General features: G+C 37.2%; 3 protein-coding genes across 6 annotated transcripts in view; 2 read left to right on the top strand and 1 right to left on the bottom strand.

Moving 5' to 3' along the window:
* Positions 1 to 1,487: 1,487 nt before the first annotated feature.
* On the bottom strand, positions 1,488 to 6,794 carry LOC122356335 (kinesin family binding protein). Its single transcript, XM_043254906.1, is given in 8 exon segments — positions 1,488 to 1,936; positions 1,939 to 2,701; positions 2,777 to 2,889; positions 3,743 to 3,836; positions 4,554 to 4,737; positions 4,829 to 4,908; positions 6,127 to 6,225; positions 6,348 to 6,794. Coding segments are annotated over 8 exon segments (1,893 nt in total). The 3' UTR covers positions 1,488 to 1,823.
* On the top strand, positions 6,703 to 20,680 carry pik3ap1 (phosphoinositide-3-kinase adaptor protein 1). 4 transcript variants are annotated; one of them, XM_043254904.1, is made up of 19 exons: positions 6,705 to 6,831; positions 7,016 to 9,713; positions 9,780 to 9,891; positions 11,086 to 11,499; positions 11,899 to 12,125; positions 12,784 to 12,928; positions 13,113 to 13,255; positions 13,839 to 13,968; positions 14,159 to 14,355; positions 14,610 to 14,769; positions 15,028 to 15,093; positions 15,494 to 15,760; positions 16,124 to 16,186; positions 16,266 to 16,468; positions 17,386 to 17,446; positions 17,534 to 17,701; positions 17,807 to 17,892; positions 18,233 to 18,333; positions 19,782 to 20,680. In XM_043254904.1, exons 4-19 carry the CDS (start codon positions 11,106 to 11,108, stop codon positions 19,891 to 19,893), a joined length of 2,523 nt encoding a protein of 840 aa, XP_043110839.1. In that variant the 5' UTR covers positions 6,705 to 6,831; positions 7,016 to 9,713; positions 9,780 to 9,891; positions 11,086 to 11,105; the 3' UTR covers positions 19,894 to 20,680. The 4 variants fall into 4 exon arrangements, with proteins under 4 accessions (XP_043110838.1, XP_043110839.1, XP_043110836.1 ...); XM_043254903.1 differs by having other exon boundaries at positions 6,703 to 6,831; positions 9,600 to 9,891; XM_043254901.1 differs by having other exon boundaries at positions 7,016 to 9,891.
* A 695-nt stretch (positions 20,681 to 21,375) lies between these two features.
* LOC122356333 (sorbin and SH3 domain-containing protein 1) overlaps positions 21,376 to 21,945 on the top strand; it is a 42,455-nt gene continuing 41,885 nt past the window's right edge. The window contains 1 exon segment of the mRNA XM_043254900.1: positions 21,376 to 21,506. The gene's annotated coding sequence lies outside the window, so the exon portion shown is untranslated.

Genomic DNA, 21,945 nt, shown 5'->3' on the forward strand with positions numbered 1-21,945 from the left:
TTTGGTGTTTGTCGAACGGTATACTTAACTCCTGGCTAGGTCCGGCGTCTGAAGTTTGTTTGTCTGTCTCTCGGGCTGAAGAAGATTGTCCCAAACACACAGACACAGGACATTCACTCATATTTCAAGTATAATGATCAGATGCTGTATCTCAAGATCAGGAGCGTGTCATTTCGGTTTGGTAGAGTTTCCTCTGAGCAAGTCATCTTTGCTCTTTGCGCAGACTTGACTAAAACACGTAATGCCATTTCCTCGGGGAAAAAACCTGCACGCTCTGCATTTTATCTTCTTTTCTTTACTCTGATAAAACTATGACAGCATTCTGTGTATTTTTCTCTTTATATCCATCACAAGCATGCAAGAGGTTTCCTAATTTCACTCTGATAATTCATAAAGCTGGGAGTAAAATGTGACGCATGTGTCCTAGTGTTTATTTCGTTATTAGTTATGAACGTACAACAGATAGGCCTATAGCATAGTATGGAGAAGCACTAGAATGGTATTACTGAAATATTTAGAGAAGGAAATGCAATAGGTTTGAGTTATAATTTGCGGGTGAACTGTTCATTACGTATAGTTCAACCGTCTGCTGAAAATAGCCGTTAGTTGCACAGTTCCCTCTGTGAAATCAACTCATATTCTGAATGCCGTTTTAATCCGTGAGGCATCTTATACTATACGAACCACATCCTTTGCAAAGAAAGAATGTACATCAAGCTTGCTGCTTAAATGTTCTTTGTGCTGTATTAACTCAATTAAGTCAAATGAACAGGACGGGCACTGTACTCTCGGGTACTTTCCTCTTTGCACTCAGCCAGATAATCTAGCAGTGAAACGGTTGCACATTTATGTGTTTGTGGGTGTGTAATTGAAAACGAAGAATTAAAGGAATAGTTTACCTAAAAATTTTAACGTGCTGAAAATGTACCCTCATTTTGTATTTCATCAGAACAGATTTGGAGAAATTAAGCAATACATCACTTCATCTGCAGCAAATAGTTTCCATCAGAACGAAAATCCAAAGAGCTGATAAAAACACCACACAACTCCAGTACATCGATTAACATCCTGAGAAGTTAAATGCTGCCTTTTTGAAATGAACGAATGCATCATTTTACTTCAAACGGTTACTTCCGGCTAAAATATGAGCCCAATGAAAAAATAAGTATTTTCTGAATCAGGAGAGAAATGCGCACATACTGATTTTATGTATGAGGATACTGCAGATAAAACTGAATGAAGAATGAGTTTCTTGCAGGCACACAGCTTTTCACTGCACAAAAAGTTTTATGAATTAGAGTAAGATTACTGTGATGTTTTTATCAGATGTACGGATGGCATCGGTTTACTGCAGATGATGTGTAATGCTAAATTTCTCAAAATCTGTTTCGAAGAAGAAACAAAGTCATCTACATCTTGGATGGGCTGCGTGTGAGTTCATTTTTATATTCTGTCTTGACTGAATAAGATAAAAATGAAGAATGGCATTAATGCTTTTTTATGTTTATTGGCATAAAATGCTTTAATACAAGTACAGCTGTATGTTAAATCTCGGGTCTGCTAAACATAACTGTCATAGAATTTGACAAACATTTTACTGCATTAAATACAATTGTACATTGCACGCTGAAAATAAATTAGTGACTTTAAATCATGCAGTTACGTCAGTCCACAAGAGTTTGTGTTAAATGGATCTCCGGCTGAAGGAGTTTCTCACACGGTGGTCCTAGGAAAGCTAGATATCTAGGTCTGGCGGCGGAACAGGCAGTAGTGTGTGTTCATATTTAAGTGAGGGGCCAAAATAAACTGTTTTCTACAGCCTGTTAGTTGCAAGAGGCAATTTTGGATCTGATTCTGTTTATCTTGAGAGGAAGCAGGGAGACCATCTCAATGCTCAACTCTAGCTCGGTTTCAACAGCCGTCTTGGCTTCGGGTTCTCCTCACAGTATTGTACTACAAAGTTGTATGACTCCAGCGAGTTGCTGAGGTTCTCCAATTGGGTGGCCAGGTTACTGGAAATGAGCTTGGACTGTAATCTGGCAACACGGAATTTGGCCACCAGCGCCGGCCTTAGCAGGTCATCCTCAAGCTTTTCTGGAAACTTCCCCTCTGGTGAGCGGATGGAGTCGAGGAACATCTGATAATACTTCATTGAGGAGGAACACAAGTGGTTAAACTTCTTTATGGTGTGCACGTCTGGCTGATCCTGCTTGTCGGCAACAGCCAACTTCAGGTCCATCATCTCATAATAGGTTTCTGCAAGTTCAAACTGCAGCTGTCGGCAGATTAGCAAATAATATTGAGCATTCAGATCCTTGCATATTGGCTCCAGCATGTCGACGCGACGTTTGTGCATCTTGCAGCGGCGTTCCAGATCCTGTTCAAAGAAGGCCAGGACCTTGAATAGAGCGCTATGGTCCTGCAAGACCTCAATGTGATCAGTCACATGACCATCCATCGCAAAATACTCTTTGGCCTGGGCTACGTAGCTTTGTCCCACCAGAAAGATGCCACGTGCTTCTTCAAAGTCCAGTGGAAGCACGCTGCTTACTTTTTCTTCCAGGCTGCAAATGGAATCAAAGGTATCGCTTGAACCAAAAAGGATGGCGCTTTTTCTTCCCTTCTCTTTTTCTTCCTCTTCATTCTGACGTTCCCTTTTCAGTTCGTCCTGCCGATCTAAGTCTAGTTCTCCGATATTATCCTATGGCGCAATGGAAATGTTTAGACAAGGAGTAAGTGTAAACTCTCAAAATGTAAAAGAAAAATGTATGGCTACCTCAAGGAGTTTTTTAGCATCTTGCATCAGATTAAGGCAGTATTTAATCCAGCATCTGGCAATTTCGGCTCGCTTCTGCAGGAGCTCTTCACGTTTTTCACATTCAGCGTCACCTTTGGGAATATTCAGAAATTATTGTTATTATGTTATTATATAATTTCAAACCTAAATATATTAAAACCAAAAGAAAAACAGAAAAAGACATTTTTGATTATTTTTTTACTGCTAAATTTGCTCCTGTGATGTCAAGCTACGTTTTCAGCAACCATTACCTCAGTTATCAGTCACATGGTTCTTTACTAATCTTTCTAATATGCTAATTTGCAACGGTAACAGGATATTTTTTAGAAAAATTTCAAAACAGCATTTAATTAATACATCCGTCAAAGAATAAATGTCTTTAATGTCACTATTAACCAATTTAAGAATTACTTAAAGGTTCTGTATGTAGGATTGAACCACCTAGTGGTTAAAAAATACCATTATATACCATTAATCTCATGCTTCAAATGCAGCATTATAACACTTTTCTAGATATTCCAAAAGATGTTTAGCAGCCAGGTATAACCTTTTGTATATATTCCATAGAAAACTAATTTACTGTCTCTGCATCTCTATATGTTAGAGGTTCTGTATCATTGGCCAAAGTTGTGCAAAAACCACATTTTTTTGGTTTGTACAACCCCAGGATCTGATGAAATGCAAAACAACCGACAAATATAAGTGTTCCAAAAACAGAAAGATTGTGTTAGATGCACTGTTATACAGAAGTACTATTATAATCCAATACAGTACTATTTCAGTGAAAGTTTCACTATGAGTGAAACTAAGGTCTCAAATCAATGACATAAACAAGTTTTGCTTTCATTTAGCAACCACCACATGGCATTCAGTAAAGCAGTGGGAGTGCAGGGAAATACACGATATCCAACGACATGCAAGAATGACCACCACACAGAAACCCACTTTCTTTGGCAGCTGCTTCTGAGGGGATTTCTCCTGCAAGAGTAGCAATCACACTAGCCGCAGCCAAACAGTGACGAGCCTCCATGTAACGCGTCTGGGATACAATGACAACAGAGACAAAGTTAATTACTACGACCCTGACTGCAGAATCATGGAGGTTATAATTAGGGATGTCCCAAGCCAATCTCAAGGATTGGGATCCGGCCGATTAAACATTTTTTAACGATTTGCGTATCGTGTATTATACGATTCATGGTCATTTCCCAAATCATAGCGATCATCCCTATGGCCTTGTTAGTGTGGACTTTGGAGATGTTGCTGTTTTGATGTCGCAAATCTCTTTTTGTTGTTGTTAGCGTAACTGTTGCAAATCAACACGCATTTTATATTTTGAAATGTTTTAAATTATGCTAAGATATAAAATTGACAAATGTGCTGCGTTTGTTGCCACGGGAACATCCCAGATGAAGATAATGAGGAAATGACATCGCTCCCTTTGTCAAGTGCTTTCCAAATGCTATTTCTAAATAATAACACGTGCTCTGCTTACTCCAAAGTCGCCACTAACAAGGGGATAAGGAAGATCTCTTGGACGATTTGGAAAATGAGCATGAACCGTACGATACGCGAATCGTTCCACCCCTATTTTTAACTGATTGGTATGGGCTATCCTAAACTTGATACTTATTTTACGTCAGCTCTCATGCCGGTGTCATGCAGTAGGTGGCGGTATGCATGTTCCAGTAGGTTTACCGATCACTATTCACACAAAAAAGAAGAGACGCTGTGGAACACACACTATATATCATACCTTTGTGATGTAGTACTGTGACAAGGTGGCTGCGTTAATGGCCCACTCGAGTGGCACAAACTGCTTGTACTCCAGCTGTCTCTGTAGTGTACTGTGACAGTACTGTCCAGCCCTCTCAAACTGCTGCAGATTCTTGTATACTTGAGCCAGATAATACAGTGTGTGCGTATATGCCATTTCAAACCTGCTGGCACATATGGGGATAAAGCGTGGCTTGAAACACTCGTAGAAGCACAATGGTGTTTTATATATAGGGTCGTAGGGATGGATATTACCTTCTTATCTTCTCTTGTTGGGATAATTCTTCTCCCTCTAGCACAAAAAAGTCTTGAAGATCCAGAGGTGGTTGACCATCCTAATACGCATAAAGGGAAGAAATGTCAGCCCAAAACATCATCATATCTTCGGTACACAATTAAGATTTTTTTAATGAACTCAAAGCTGTCTGATCCTGCATAGACAGCAATACAACTGAAATGTACCCATGACCATAAACGTAGAAAAGAAATTGGCAAAACAGCCCATGTGACATCAGGGGCTCAAATGTGGTGCACAGAAAACAAACATAACATCATTTATTCCTGACATTAACATCTTCCGACATTTTAGAGAGTACCACGACGCAGGCTAATCAATGGAATCAGTGTTGTTTGTGCTGAACTGGGGAAAGCAGACACATGCATCACGGTACTCTACAAAAAACTATTCTCAAAAACCCATCATAAAATATAACTGTACAAAACTATTCAAACTCACGGAGAAGAACTGTTAAACAAGTTATGTTAATTTTGTTTCTGTGTGCACAAAACGTATTTCCGTAGCTTGGAAAACCTGAAGTTGAGCCACTGATGTCACATGGACTACTCTGCGAATCTCTGTACTACGTTTCTGTTTCTGGAAACATTTGAGTTGCATTGCTGTCTATGCATGGTCAGAGTTCATCAAAAATATCTTCGGTCGTGTTCTGAAGATGAAGGAGGTCTCGCATGTTTAAAACGATAAGTAATTCATGACAGACATTCTGTGTGAACTAACCATTTAAGTGCGTGAGTTGTATATATCACTAATATATCACTGGAGTCTAGCTGTCAAAGGGCCCGTTGCCTGCATTAGTAAGAAATGGCTTATGAAACCTGTCCCATTTGCCTAATTAGAAATGTCTATATACGTTTTTATAAAGGTTACACGTAATGCACAGAAACTAGCATACCTGCACAATGTACAGTGCGGGATTTGGGACACTACTGATGTTTTTAGCAAGCTATGCTAAAATAGTCGTCATGGCGACGTCCAAAAAGTACAGGTAGGTAGTTCACTAGGTTGTTTAGCAGCCAGGTATAACCTTTTGTATATATTCCATAGAAACTCTGCACAAAACTAATTTACTGTCTCTGCATCTCTCTATGTTAGAGGTTCTGTATCATTGGCCAAAGTTGTGCAAAAACCACATTTTTGTTGGTTTGTACAACCCCAGGATCTGATGAAATGCAAAACAACCGACAAAGCCTGCCCCACACACACACACACACACACACACACACACACACACACACACACACACACACACACACACCTCTCTCATGTAGAGCAAATACATAGATTCGGCGATTTCCAGAAATCCTTGCGCCTTTTCGATCTCATCTCTTCCCGCCCACAAAATGCCGAGCTGATTCTGTCAAGAAACACAACACGTAAATGTCACCACACCAAGTCAACCACCAAGCAACACTGCACGTTTATCCCCCTACACGAAGCTCTTAGAAGGGAGGCGTCGTGTACGCGGTGTTTATTTACCCGGGCCTGTATGAATAGAGAGACGTTCTCCCGTGTCGTAGTGCACTTGCCGATGAGTTTCATGCAGTTCATCAGATGCTGCTCTCCAGCCGACAGCTCCTCGGTCTCTATGTGGTTCACGCCAAGGTAGTACTGCACCACCGCGAGCCTGGCCGCTCGCAGACCGGCGGGAGAGTCTCCGGAGCACGACTTCCCACAGTCATTCTCCGGTCCTTCATCCGCCGTCTGCCCGGACTCGCAGCCTGCTTCGCTGTCAGCCTCGCCCTCCTCCTCCATTTCAATTTTTTTCAGCGAACAGTGGATCTCCTTCAACAGATCTCTAGCTTTGTATTTCGACCGGAAAGGGTTGTTCTCGGGGTCTTTTCTCGACTCTATGTCGGAGAGCTCCTGGGCCAGGCGAAATTTATCGCACACGGTCCTCCACTCCGAGCTCTGGTTGGCAGCCATGTTTTCTCCGAGGTATGACAAGTGTTCACCAGCAGAGGTCAGTCAACGACGGCACTGGCGTTTTGGCGTCCCAGTGCGCTAAATAAGTCATTTTTAATACCATCTAGTGCAGATTGTGTGGATAGTATGCGCATTGGGATGCAGGGTTTGACCATTTTAATACATTTTTATAATTAATATTTTATTAAAGAAATATATTTGCCCCTTCTCCTCCCGTTCAGATGTTCTGGCGCCATCTACAGGTCAAGCGGTGTATTTACAGACATGAGCGGGCTTCTTGCACGCTTAGTTGGCGGATATTACAAGTTAGGTTATTTTTTTATTTTTTTTTTAATAAATTGGGCCTGTCCCAAAAACCTCCATTTGTGATCTTTGAACTTGACCGCTTGTCTGTTTACACGACGTATTTCCTGCGTTTGACCCATATTCAGACGCGCAGGAAGATCGTGTGTGTAGACAATGGTCTCAGCGTAAGATCAGATTCACACTAACAAAACGGGCTACACTTTACGCTTTCCTGCCTAATTATATGTAAAACTGTACAATAATCATATATTTCTAATGGCCGATTTAAGGTGAGACATAAAAACCGTTTACCTAATAGATATTAAAATGCTTTCTCACTTGATGAATCACTGTACATTAAGACAACTGTTTTGTATTGCAATCTTTTCTGAAATATAATGTTTATAATGGCAAATATCTAAGTGAATTTGCTCTTATTTCCAGAATAGAAGTTAAAACGTTATAATAAATATAATAACAAATAAATAAACCCCTCTGTCAAAACCTTCACAGCACAGAAAGGAACCAAACTGAAAAGTTAAATGCTACTGAAATTAAGATAAAATAAATGAATAGATTAAAAAAAAAACATTTTCTCTCTGCTATGAAAAGAGATTTTGGAAGCAAAAAAAGCCCAAAATGTAAAATTTGAACAGCACATTTGGTCTGTCTCTACGTCCTTCCTGAAAATGTCTTTTAGTCTGTCCAAGCTGGTGTGTAGGTGGTTCGTCTCACTCACTCATCAGTTGGCAGGTAAACCATGGTTTTAATTACGGGGTATGACCCACTTTCTAAAGGCCTGGACCTGTCACGACGATGAGTGGGACACCTTTTTCCATTTTTCATGTTTACATTTAAACGGTGTTTTCAAAAGAGGTTTTAGTAACCGAAAAGGTTAGATTACAAGCTGATAAAGATTAACCTACTCAGTATATTGCAAAAAAAACAGTCAAATGTCAACATTTCTGCCTTTTGCGTACACTTTTTGTTTTTTTTTGGCTTGTTAACCAACAAATACAAAATTGCATCACCTGTTGGGTTTTGTTGGATTAATGCTGGATTAGTATTAGTGTTTATCGCGTTAAAGTGAAAATGACGCCTGTTTCCCAACATTATAAATCTGCTGATGTTTAGACATATCAATTAATGTCCACTGCCCATTTTGGATCGTCCTTCCCACATGGCCTGTGCAAAGTGACTCTTTTTTTCTTACACCCACAGTATGATTCTTTTTTTACATCACAAGCTAAAGGAGAAGTTCGTGATTGTTCTTTCGAGAGTAGAACCGAGCAGAGAATTAAAGTCGTAAAGGTGACAGACATTTTTAAAGTGTAGATACTGTTTGTCCTAATATACCTCCACTTTGTTCTCGCAATTAATGTATGTTTCACTTCAACAGTTTGCTTTAACCTGACTCAAATGTACCTGAAACGCTGCAGAGGCTGCTATGTTTTAGTTCCTCCTTTTGGTTAATAGTGGGTAGAATAATAGCATTAATAGCAAGCTTTTAAATAGGAACTTTAATGGTCTTGCATTGTTTCTGTATTTGGCCATACAGAGTAAAATTAGAAAAGCTGTTAGCAAATAGTGTTAGTTTTTAGGGATCAAAGTCATTTAGTGAAATAATAATCTAAAATGGGGGGTTAAAAAAGCTAGCAATTACGGTTTAAAAAAAGATGGTCGCCCAAGTTTTAGCAACGTTTCAAGTTTTAGATTAATGATTACATTTATTGTACATTTTATTAACTTAAATAATGTTGTATACCTAATTATGAAAATCTGTTTTGTATATTTAACAAATGCCCATAAAGACCATAAAAAACAACACGAGTTAACTGTGGTTCTTCTAATTCAAAAAACAGTTGCACATGTTTTATAATATAATATGTTAGCACAATGATATATCCTTATACTGGCTGATTTTATGTAAGAAATAGATATTATATAAATCAAAGTGCATTACATCACAGCCTTGTATTACATGTTTTCTGAAATATTATGATTGTGCTATTAATATAACGCAGGTGTTAAAGAGAAAGCCACATGGTTAATCAAAGTTCATTACAAGCAGCTGAGTTAAATCCCAAGATATATATATAGAAGTGCAAGGTGTTATTCGCACAAATGAAAACATCATAAAGGTGGACATAACTTATGAGAAATGTCTAAGAAACATAGCTATTTTAATCCGAATCATGAAATGTGAAATGCCACTATATTTAACATTTTTTACTATTTTGGCTTGAACATTTTTACAATATTTAACAGTCCAAATGTATTTGTTTGTGTATTTTAGTTTAATTTGTTGATTTACTTTAGAATGTTGGGTTGAAATGATATGAAAAGAAAACTATTGTGAATAATGAGAATGAATCAAATTGTGAACCTTTAGTTACTGTAAGGTGCACAAAGTTTGTGAATGGTCTGAGTGCGATTGGCTGTTTTACATGTAAGCTACATAAGAGTTTTGCTTAACTTCTGTTTTTATCTTGTCTGGGAAATTTTCTGTCTGTTTTACAGGGTCACAGCAGCCTACAGCAGCTCTGTCTGTGTGCGTTTAAGCAGTTGCAGTGTATTTTAGGAAGTGACGCTACCACCCACCATCAGGAAATGGACTGTTTCTTTTAGTAGATTGTAAGTCATGAGCTAAAGGCAAATCGGTCTTTTACCACAGTCATATACGCTGTGTATTTTCATCAGAAGCTGTAGACGAAGGGGAGCGAAGGTAAACGGAAAGCCACCGTGGGAAGGTGCAGCCAACTGAACAATTCACTATTTATTACAACCTGGGAGTCTTATCACAAGAAACAAGGTGAGTCATTTTAAAATAAAGATCTTATTTATTGCCGCTAAAATCCTACGCTTAAACAAACTAAATCTTCTTTGTTTGGTCTTCGGTGAAGAATTGTAGCTTTGAATTCCTTTTAGAATTTTAATAGATTACTGACATACATTTTTTTTTGCACATTTACATTTTTTGCAAAATGACATGACATGATGCAAAATAATAATTTTGCTGAAAGCGATAAGGAAGTCGAAAAAAAAATCTTCCTGTGTTTGTGCTTTAACATTAGTCGACTTTGCGGGAAATAATAATAATAAAAGATAACTCTGCTTAATAAAGTTGCTTATGTAAATGTAAAGTTGATGTAAAGATGTAAAGTTGCGTCATCGCATTTCCTTTAAGAGAATGAGTTTCTGTTTATATCTGCTTAAATTGGGTGAAAGTCAATACAGTCGATTTTCTTCAGACGGGTGCTGTTGATGTACTGTAGTAGTTTCATGAAAAGTGAATTCTCCTCTCACAGGTTACATCACGAATAGGACAGTCAGATGTGTAGATAGCATAAAACATGAAGTTTGTTGTGGCATAAAAAGGCTCGGCACTAAAATGTATCTTTAACCATACTTCTGTTCTGTTAATGTGGATCTTAGAAGATGTTTCATGGATAGAAAGTCTGATTCATGAATTTCCATTTCTAAATCCTGCATTCATATCCTGTGTTTTCAAAGTTTATTCATACACAGACACTATGTCAGAGTGCCATTTATAGAGCCTGTTAGGAGACGAAAGGTGACTAATTACTATGTTGATGTGTTTTTGGTAAAACCAACTTGCTCAATCCTCTTATGACAAAAGTGTCAAGCTCAATAATGTCGTCTATGCAGCATTCAGTGCTTAACTAATTCATTAATCAGCAAATAAACAAGCTCTTTGGGGTTTACCTTGGTTAGACTTCAACGCAACAGTTAATTTAAATTGCACAGTTTTGCAGAGAACACAATGTATTGGAGTTTTCTTAGCGTTTACATAAACGTAAAAAAAATTTTTTTTTAACAAATGTTATTAAAGTGCTTTAATATAACTCAATTTTGAGGGTATTTCTTAGTGAAAATAGTTATAGTATAGTTTAATAGTAATTGTAACGTTTAAATCCAGTTGTTGATGAACCAAGAAATTATTAAAAGTTCTTCATGTTCCATTTATTATCCATTTGTGTTGCAGAACAACCTGGATACTCCACAATGTGTGAGGTGTTAATTGTTTATACCGGTGAAGCCAGGGAATGGGCCGAGTATCTACAGCAAATCCTGGCGGCATCATGTAGCTTTCCGGAGGGCTCTGTCGTTCTGTGTGATGTGAATGAAGAGATGTGGATGAAAAACCACAAGTTGTTTACCTCTTGCAAATGCATCATGCTTTTGCTGTCTGCTGCATTGCTGGACATGCAGCAAGACCCAGAAGCGCAGGACACTTTCCGGCATCTTCTTCAGCCTCCATTCAAAGTTGTTGCCTTTTTGTGTGGTGTATCAGAAGGGCAAGTGTCCGCAGACTATTTTGAATACTGGGAGTACTGGAGAAAGCTTGATTCAGAAGACGAACCATCAGTATATGTGTCTACTGTCCTTGAGTGTGTTGGTATGTATAATAATGTATTCTACAAACGGCATTTAACATTAACTACTTGCTCTATTGTTCACATTTAACAACAACAATAATAATAAAGATGGCCTAAAAAGATTTAAAACATTAACATGACTCCCCTGCAGACTGAATATAATTTTAAGAAATATGTGTTGTATATGGTTTATAATTGTATTTCTCCTTATTCTTTTTTTGTTATTTATTTCTGTAATTTTTTTACTTACTATAAATAGCATGTCGGAACATAATTAATGTTATTAAATAATACGTAATTAAACCTACTATTTCAGTTGGCCTTCGGTCCGGAGGTTTGTTCATTCAATTCAATTCAGTTTTTTTGCACGGTGCATCACAAGCCCGAAGTAAAGTTTAATAATTAAATTCTCATTCTAGGATCTGTCAGTGAAAACCATTGCCAGAATCCGTATGAAATTGAACTAGAAGAACAATGGAATGAGTTCACATTATCCGATATTCCTGAGACTTTACCCGATGAGACGGAACAGATTCAGTTGAACGGGGATGACGTGTGTCATGCTGAAGAAACTTCTCCAAATACCACGGAGCCACAAGATGACCAAACATGTCTCACCGCCCAACCAGACAGAATCCTCTGTGGGGTAAGCGCAGTGTGTGCAGTGCCTAAATAAAATGTTTTCTAACAATATATAGGCCTAGTTGTTAATGTCAGCATGGAGCTCACGTAATTTGAGATCAGACTTCGTTGTGCTCTTTCAAATTAGACAGGAAGCCAGTGCAGGGGCCCTGTTTAAAAAAACGCTTAATTTAGATATTCTTAATATGGTGACACGTCGAAAGAAGGCTGATTTAGCATCGATGGTTCCTGTTCGTAGACTACTTTTGTTCCGGCCCATAGGTATTTTTACTAATCACTTAAATACTTTTCATATCAGTCTTTACTTTAGTATCAGTCAATGTAATTATTTGAGAACATAATCCTAATTTAATTGAATGAACGAAGAGACATTTTAACACAGTATTGTGGTGTGGATATTTAGATATTTTAGCGTACATATGGCTTAAATAGTGTCAGTGTCGTTCATGTTTCTGAAACTGTTTATCCTCTACATTGTAAACTATTGTTACTTTTGAGTTTTGTAAAATCATCAAATTTTACACTTTAGCAAACTATGGCTTCAGCATTTCATTCAAAAGCGTTGCTGACATTCGACAAAATGTCTTTTGTGTCACTCTGTGTCATTTACTGTGTTTGACGTTGTCTCGTTACTTTTCCACCCTTTGTTTGTTCCCATAAAGGATCATGCGAATATTTATATAATCATGGTAAAGAAAATTGTGGATGAGGGCAGACTGGAGGTGGAGTTTCACTCTCAAAACTCGACACCTCAGCGGATGCCTGGGACTCTTGTAAATGAGTACATTGTTACTGTACAGTCACCTGGTAAGACAAAAACACAGAAAGAGGAACTTTTCGTATCAGTTCCTCCATGCTTTTTCACTTTCTACTGAATTTGCATATTGTTTCCTGTTAATGCGCTCACTTTTGATAAAAGAAGCTTTGTCTTTTTTAAATTAGTGTTTTGATTTGCCACGGCTGTATTCTTAAAAAAGTGTTTTTCTCGTAGATATGCAAGCTGGGAAAGTCTCATTGACTCTTTATCAAAATGAATCTGTGATCTGTTCAACAACTGTAACATATTACACAGAAATGGAAGAAATCTGCAAATATCTAAAGAAAGCAATGGATCCAATGCAGTTCATGTGTCAGGTAATGATGAAACCAAAAAAAAAAAAACATCAGTTAAAACAGAACTGATTCTGTTAATGAATGCTAGTTGAGTTAAGACATGACAGGCTTATTTGCATAGAACTTTTCAAAATATTCATTTCCAAATAGTTTTACAGAAATGTTTTGCATATAATGAATTACTACAATATTGGTGAAACATTGTGTTCTGAAAAATGTCTCATAATTAATTTATTTTTAATACTATTATAAAACTAATACATTCAGTAATGAAAATGTTATAATATGCTGTAATTTTTCTGTCAAATGTCTGTGATATTATATTGGCCCCACAAGCGTCTGATTTGGTACAGATGCCTGAATAATAACAACACGCAGCTCTGACGTCAGAAATACAAGATGATTTTGCAATTTATTGTTTAGTCAGTAATAATAAGTAGTCAATTTAAACATTTAAAAATATATATTGTAAGGCCACAGGAGCAGAAATAAACGTTTATGAAATGTTAACGTGCCGAACATATTCTTTGTCCATGTATAGTCAGAGAAAATGACCTTTGATTTAAAGACTGACATTTATTATTCTATAATAATCGATTTTCAGGCATTTGATATCACATCAAAGGCGCCTGAGTCTATGGATAACTTGCTTGCAGACTGTCTGGAAAAGCGGATGCCTCTAAATGCATTACAAGTATTTGGAATTAGTCAACTTACAGATAACACAACAGCAGGTAAGTGATTTCATTCACAAAAACTCGTTGTGTTATAGTTTATATATAAGTCTCACTTATGATGAGTATCTTTTATGGTGGTAGATAACATAACACAAAGTTAAGGAACTGCTGTGGATGCTTAATGGTTTTTTTTCGAGGACAGGAAACTATATTGAACAATAATGAAAAGCGATCTCTTTGTTTTCAGATCACCGTGACGTGGAACTGCCAACACTGCTTCACTTCTCAGCCAAGTATGGTTTAAAAAAGTTAACCTCTTTGTTGCTGCGGTGCCCTGGAGCCATGCAGGCCTACAGTGTGATGAACAAAGACGGGGATTACCCCAACAAACTGGCCGAGAAGAGTGGCTTCTCTGATTTAAGACAGTTTATGGATGAATATGTTGTGAGTTAATTGTGTAAATCCTCTGTAACTGACAACAAACTGTAGAAAACTTTAGAGTCAACCCATTCCTGAAATGCTGTGGGAACACAAACATTTATGAATGCATGTAAAACTAAACATCACAGCATTGTAAAAGTGATATGTGCAGTTTCATTGTTGTATAGCTCTGTTAATAATCAGCACACATTTATTCCATAGAGCAGTGAAGATGCCGATAATTAATGCAAGCTGTCTTTTTTCGTAAAACAAAACAGGAGACAGTAGATTTAGTAAAGACCCACATGGAGGAATCTCAGAACACCGCTGGCAATGAGGATATCTATGAGGACATGTTGACGGCTTCCCAAAATTTCATCACAAATTTCGAGAATGAGGACATTTACGAGTCTATGATGAAACTAAATCCTGACATGGGTATGCCGTTTTGTCTTGAAACTCTAGCATATATTTGAACAAGAACGGTAGTCATTACTGTGTAAAGTAAAATAATGTATTTATTCATATTCATTTATTTTTTCAATTCATACTGCTGTTTCTGCTGCTAACCTATGATTATGTGCTAATAAAATGTGAGTGTTAAAGGACATGTTTTTTTACACATAATGTCAGATGTTTAAGGTTTGTTCTGTAAGCTATTTACACAAAACTTATTATAACTTATTATTTCTAAAGATGATGACCTAGATAGTGCTCTGGAGGACTCCAGCCCGGAGACAATACTGAGAAAGTTTTTTGAAGGTACATCAATGAGAAACGTTGTGACATGACACAGTTGTTTCAGTGACATATATACATATATATTCTTTACATCTGTGAAAACTCTTATGAAACTTACTTATGAAAATGCTTGAAAGCATTAGAATTTTCACCTGATGTACAATATTTTTGCTTACTATATTATTTTTTGATGTTATTACATAACACACCAGGAAATAGTTGAATTATTAAGCCAATTTTGCTACGATGTATATTCGAACCTCTCCGCCACAGGATGTAGGTTGTTTTGTAGCGCGAAACTAGAGCGACTTGCTAATATACAGCATTTATAAAAAGCGTAGACTGGTGTGAAAATGGGTATAAACCATTCTTCGATATTATATATTGTGGAATTTTAATAAAGTAAGTTGTTTTTCTTCAGCACAACCTGCCAAGAATTTACCACACTGTGAGCATACTTCAACCAATGGAGGATTACCTGAAATGGATGATGAAGACTACCATGACCTTCATGCGGAAATCTATGGGGACATAGAAGAGGATCCGTATAATCCGTGCTGCCCTGATCAAATTTATGACACGGTGGAGCCACAGTCCACCCCTGAAATAACCAACCGCCCACCAGCACCGATTCCACGACCAGCCAACCTGCCAGAGCCTGAGGAGAACACAACCTACATTTCCAAAGGTGCAAACCAAAAGTTCATTATGCAAATATAGCTAAACCACAATGCAAACACAGATGCTGTAATTTGAGCTTCTTAAGTCAGAAACGGTTGCATCATTTACTCCCTCTTATATCATTCAAAAACAGTATAACTTATTTTTTTTTTGGAACTCCAAAGAAGATATTTTGAAGAAAGTTGGTAAATAAACATTCTTAAAAATGTTCAAAATGTTTATGTTGCATGGAAGAAAGAAAGTCATACAGTTTTAGAATGACACAAGGGTGAGAATTTAAATTTTTGAGTGAACTATCCTAATACAAATCTTTTATCTCTAAAAACATCCCCTTTATAGTAATTTCGGTTCAATTTGAATTGTTTTGCAGTATTTTGCCTCAAGGATCCTGTATACTCACTCAGCCAACGGCCAGAAAGGGATTCCTCTTTGGGTATTGCATAAAAGTTTCCTGAGCCATATGTGTATATGAAGAGAATATGGATGATTCAGTTGAATGTCTGTGCTTGCAGCTCCTGTGCGGCTGGTGAGAGATAGAGACATGAGCAGTCACCATGACCCCTTTGCAGGTATGAAGACCCCTGGACAGAGGCAGCTCATCTCTCTTCAGGAGAGGGTGAAGGTGGGCGAGCTGACTGTGGAAGAGGCGGTCCAGGAGTTCAAGGCTTGGCAGTTTGATCAAGATAAAAGATGGCGCTCTCTCCGCTTCCAGGAGGTCAGTGAATCCAGATCACAATCAATTGGTAACACTTTATTTTAGGGTCTCTTAACTAGTTGCATATTAGCATGCATATTACTAGAATATTAGCCTTTTATTTGTACTAATTAAGCACATATTAATGCCTCATTCTACATCACCTTATTCTACATCCCTAACGCTAGCCAATTCCTAAACTTAACAATTATATTACTAACTAGTAATAAGGAGCAAATTAGCAAGTCATTGAGGTAAAAGTGTTTTAATTTTAAAGTGTTACTAATTCAGTTTAATTCAGAAGTTCAAACTGAGTGGAAATATAAATAACATCTATGATGTAGATACTATTTATATGACCAAAAAAAGATTCAATTCTGCTAGCTTGTAATATAAACAAGTGAAGTCTTTATATCAGTATAGTGGACTACATACATAAAATGTATGTAGAGTTATCACTCTGTATTTCCCAATAATGTCTTAATAAGATTATATTTAAAAGCTTAATTTTATGATCAAAGCTTTTGTTGTGGGAGGCAAAATATCAAATGCAACAATACAATGATGCTTGGAAGATACAAATAAATGTTATTCAGTATCATATTTAATAATTACATTTGAATTTTCTAAAAAGCACTGCATGGAAAATCAATTAAACCTAAGTTGCTTCAGTCCAGCTGAAAATAGCATAAAAATATTACAAAAAATATAAAGTTCTAATTGGATTTCACAGCAAAATGACTCATGACGTTTGTAAAATGATATTTAAAGACATTTTACTTTCTAAAAAAAGTCGGTAGATTGTGTACAGGATTTTGAGCAAAGCTTTGATCGTGTGGATAATTTAAAGGAATATATAAAGAAATATGTTATAGGTTTAACAAATTAAATCAGTGTCTCTGGTGTTTCTGTAACACTCTCTCTATTTTCTTTTCAAGGAAAATTTGCAAAGATTAAGAGACAGCATCACTCGACGCTGTAGAGGCAAAGGGACAAATGGTAAGGACGTGATGGACATATTTCCTTATACCAATACCAATAATGGCATGCTGTTAGAATGTAAAAATCGTTCTGTTTTTCCATTAGAGCTTATGATTACAGCGCCCATGCAAACGAACGTTCAGTGGGGTTCTCAAATTAACGTGAATTGCTCAGTGTACGAACCTGCACCTCGTTTGACTGCCCAACCCCCTCCTGTTAGCAGACCGCTGCAGAGAGGAAGCTGGCAGACAGGAAGCACCTCCAGCACTTCTAGTATGTAATAAAAAACTTCTTTAATCTCACACAATAACTTCTGATATTGCTGCGAACAGAAGCATGTTTACAGGTACGGAGTGTTTCTACAATCTAATTGTGAAGGTTTGACCCGTGCAGGTAGCGGCAGTCACAGACTGAGCATTCAGAGCACTGTCAGCAACAGCAGCGGGGTGGACGGAGACTGTGAGGTCAGTTTGTTTATCACAGTTTCCACAGAAAGGTTTTGCAGCGTGACTGTTTTCAGCATTAAGCAATGTTTCTCGAGGAGCATATCAGAAATGAGTTCTGAGGCTGGTAGATGCTGTTACAGGAATGCATTACATTTTAAAATATATTCAAACAGGAAGCTGTTTTTTTATTGTAATAATAATTTCTTTATCTAATAAACTCAGAATTCAAAGTGACTACTAAGTTTTAAACTATAATACAGATTATGGTTGCACTAAAATATACCGCCGCAAAGTATTCAGATTAGTTTGTTATATTAGGAATCAATCATATCGTATGTCTTTTCTTTAATTGTTTAAGGAGCCTCCGGACCTTCCACTTCCTCCACGGCCTCTCCGGCCCGTAGTAGATACTCCACCTGTACTCCCTCCACCTAGAGTCCCACCACGGGTAGTAGAGAGGTACGTGTCTAAAACGGCTCGCGCAATGCAAGGTAAAGCATACTGTGCTGGAATCAGAATAGACCGGCGTGTTTTCTGTCATAGCTCTATTCTGAATTTGCGGCTTAGACTGGAGCTTTGTGTATGAAACTCTGCATCTCCTCATTTGACAAACCGCAGCATCAGTCGCTGAACTCTTTTAACCACAACGCCGGAGTATCTGATGCTTAACTTTCCATCGGTGACTTGATCATGTGTAGAAGCATGAACCTTAAAATTTCGTACAGATGGAGTGTGGCTTTAAAATGCGCAACATCGTCATGGGCTAATATGCACAAACACAAACATCAGAGGATTGGTGTCGCGTCAGAGAGGGGGTGATGAACATCCGCACTCTGATGTGGGTGCCGCGTATCCGCTGCCTGAATCTTGCTTAACTTATAGTAGCTATGATAAATTTAGAGAAAATTCTGAGAGGTGCAATCTGTGCACATTCAACCCAGGTTTAGAACTTTACATTTTGAGGTGGTAATAAACGGATACTTATAAACCGATCACCATTCAGTATGCAAACGTTAGGATTATGCTACATTTTGAATGCTAAACATTTTATCAGTCTTTAATTTTACATTTTTTTATGAAAAACAAAAAAAGAGTGCATGAGACTGAAATAAAATATACAACATCAACCATGATGAACATTAGAAATTATTAGTCTTGCTTAATCACATCCAAAATAAAAGCTTTTGTTTTTAAATATTTGTGTGTATTGTGTATATTTAGCATGTATATATAAATACACACACATTCCGTATGTTTTTAACACACACACACACACACACACACACACACACACACACACACACACACATATATATATATATATATATGATTTATACATCCATGTAGTGTATTTATATATACATAATAAATACAAAAATGTTTATTTTGTATGTGATTAATTGCAAGTAGTCTTTTTACAGTTTTATATCATATATAAATATATTAAATATATAAACATTACATATTTTGCTTAAATACATAAAAAATGTATTCGACAGCACTAATTTAAATATTTAAAAAAAATCATAAAAAAGAAAAAATTATACATAGAAGAAAGAGATCACAGAGCAAATGTTTTTAAAGTTAAAATATTAAGATTTATTTTTTTCTGAAGGATGATTTGATTGGCTGCTACAAACTCTGCTTTGCCATCGTAGGAATAAATGACAAATATTTTCAGAAAGAAAAGCCATTTTAAATTGTAATAATATTTAGTTTAACTGTTTACATTATGTCAAATAAATACAGCCTTGGAGAGGATTTCTTTCATAAAAGACCCCAAATTTAGAATGTACTGTTTAAGATTTGGGGTCAAAAAAGGCCTCAACTTATATTGATGTGTATTTATTAGGCTACATAAGTGTAACGATTGTAACTCATTTTAAATTTAACCCGCTGTCTCTTAGGAATCCAGATATACTAAACGAGCGATATGTATCAACTCCCTCCCGTCCTGTTCATCAGACTCCTTCTCAAAGGTCCATGCCGCCTCCACCTATACCGAGACGCACGTGGTGAAGGACTGCTTCATCAGGGCTGCCTTCTGTTGACTCTGCACTTTTCTTGTTGAGCCTTTGAGAGCTGTAAGTCTCTTCAAGCTGGTTGTGTCCAAAACTGAAGACAGCTGCTTTGCTGCCCTGTCAGTCAATGACCTTACAGAGGTTTTGTTTGAAAGTGCCTCTTAAGGAAACTGGTTTGCCTTTTATACTCTTTTACCACTTCCATCTACAGAGAATATTATGCAAACATCAGTTTTAGTCTCGAAGCGATGTTATTTTTTGTACACTGCCTGTGGTTTCAGTATCAAGGGTTTTGATCTAGACTCAACTTGCAATGCAAACAAGCGCCTTAGTTTATAGGTATTAAATTATAAATGTTCAGCTGAAGATATGCAATATGTCTTTCAATATGGCCACTTGTTTGCAATATTGCCGTCTGGTTTGCGATAGTCCCACTAGTAGCGAATAGCAAACTCAAGAATTTGCCTACATTTGCTGGGATCCGAACTTTTTTCTGTTTGAAATATAGATTGTGCTGGCTGGGATTGTTCATGAGATGAGGAGATTCAAAGCTGAATAGTTTTATGCGTTTTAAAAAATATTTATTGATGTATTCTTTATTACCAGCTATGAAATGTCAGCCAAAGAGAAGCAGAGGAAGAGTGTATTTAACAGCATAAAAGGTGTGAACGCACAGTGTGAGAATGGCAGATGCATGGTTTGTGTGGGTACAGTATTTGTTTTTGGGTGTGTTCATGTTTGTTAGACCACGAAGATACAACTGATTAAAGTCAAGATTAAATGGATGTAGTCTTCAATTTTGTCATCCTTTTTAAAAACTATGTAAAGTTTGCAAGGCTTTGTTTGCGAATGCTGGCCTCTTTAGAAGCCCACACTATAGTATAGTGGATGTGTTTGACAAATGCACATATTTACCTAATAAGAATGAGTATTTAGCTTTCCGCATGTACATTTTGATAATATGCTCAAAATTACTTGAAAATTATTTAATACTCAATCCACTAACTATATGTTTGCTAAGTGCTTAATAAAGTTCATGTTAATGTTAAAAATGACTTAAGTATTTTATAAGTGCCATTATAATTCAGTATAAATAAACACCATAAATTATAAATAAATAAATATAATTTTTTTTTCTTTTTAATTTTTACCTTGTTTACTTTGGGTCCACTAGAGGGCCTCAGCAAACTTCCGAGGAGGGCGGCAAGATGAATATTTAAAACTTGAAAATGAAACAACTTGATCGTTACGCCAAAAACGGAAAAAAAAAGATTAATATAGATGATGTAAACTAGCATCATTTTATTGTTGTATTTCAATATCTACTATAAAGTTATTAACGGAATGCAATATGTGTCATTTTAATGTATCACCCGTTATTATCATAGTTGATTATTTAAGTATGCACTGAAAAATCGCCATCATTAAAATGAAAGTTTGATTAAACGCCTGCGCCTCTGCGGAACGCCCCTCTCCTCCCACTCGCTGATATTGTGATGAGAGCGTGAGAGGCTCCATGCACGGGCGAGCGCGAGCGGCGTGCGGTGACCGTCACTGTTCAGCGTGCGGCGGCGTTATCAATACGGAAACCTGGACTGCTTCCTCAGAAAGGTGGGTATTACGCAACGCCTTCTTCATCCTCAGTCGTATTCCCAGCATTTGAATAGCTCAGCGATATCTTTTCATCAAGCTGAAACAGAAAGTTTTCGCGTTTACTTCGTCTGGGGCACTGTTATTTGTCCCGGGTTTTATTATAATAAACCGCAGCAGCCACCCATTGCAGTGCAGAAGTGCGACAGCGTGGCTAAGTGTTTCAGTCACTCAGCACTAGGGCTATTATCGTTTTATGGCTCTACCGACGGACGTAAAGGGTAAAACTATGAATTGCAGCGCTTATTAAACGCACGAGCGTTTATAATGTGTCAGATGAAGGAGATGGGATAGAGATGATCTGTGTTCCGCAGCAAAAGAGATCCGACTTCGGCTGCACTTGACATCCAAATAAGGAATAGAATAGGATTCCCTAAATATGCGGAGGGAGCATGACAGT

The sequence above is a fragment of the Puntigrus tetrazona genome, chromosome 13, assembly GCF_018831695.1.
Source record: "Puntigrus tetrazona isolate hp1 chromosome 13, ASM1883169v1, whole genome shotgun sequence".
Classification (NCBI taxonomy): Eukaryota; Metazoa; Chordata; class Actinopteri; order Cypriniformes; family Cyprinidae; genus Puntigrus; species Puntigrus tetrazona.

Excerpts from the sequence above, each read along its gene's own strand:
- pik3ap1 (XM_043254903.1), top strand. The coding sequence starts at position 11,106 with ATGTGTGAGGTGTTAATTGTTTATACCGGTGAAGCCAGGGAATGGGCC. Across the intron at positions 12,929-13,112 it reads TGTTACTGTACAGTCACCTG|ATATGCAAGCTGGGAAAGTC; the intron begins GTAAGACAAAAA and ends TTTTTCTCGTAG. Across the intron at positions 14,770-15,027 it reads GAAACTAAATCCTGACATGG|ATGATGACCTAGATAGTGCT; the intron begins GTATGCCGTTTT and ends TTATTTCTAAAG.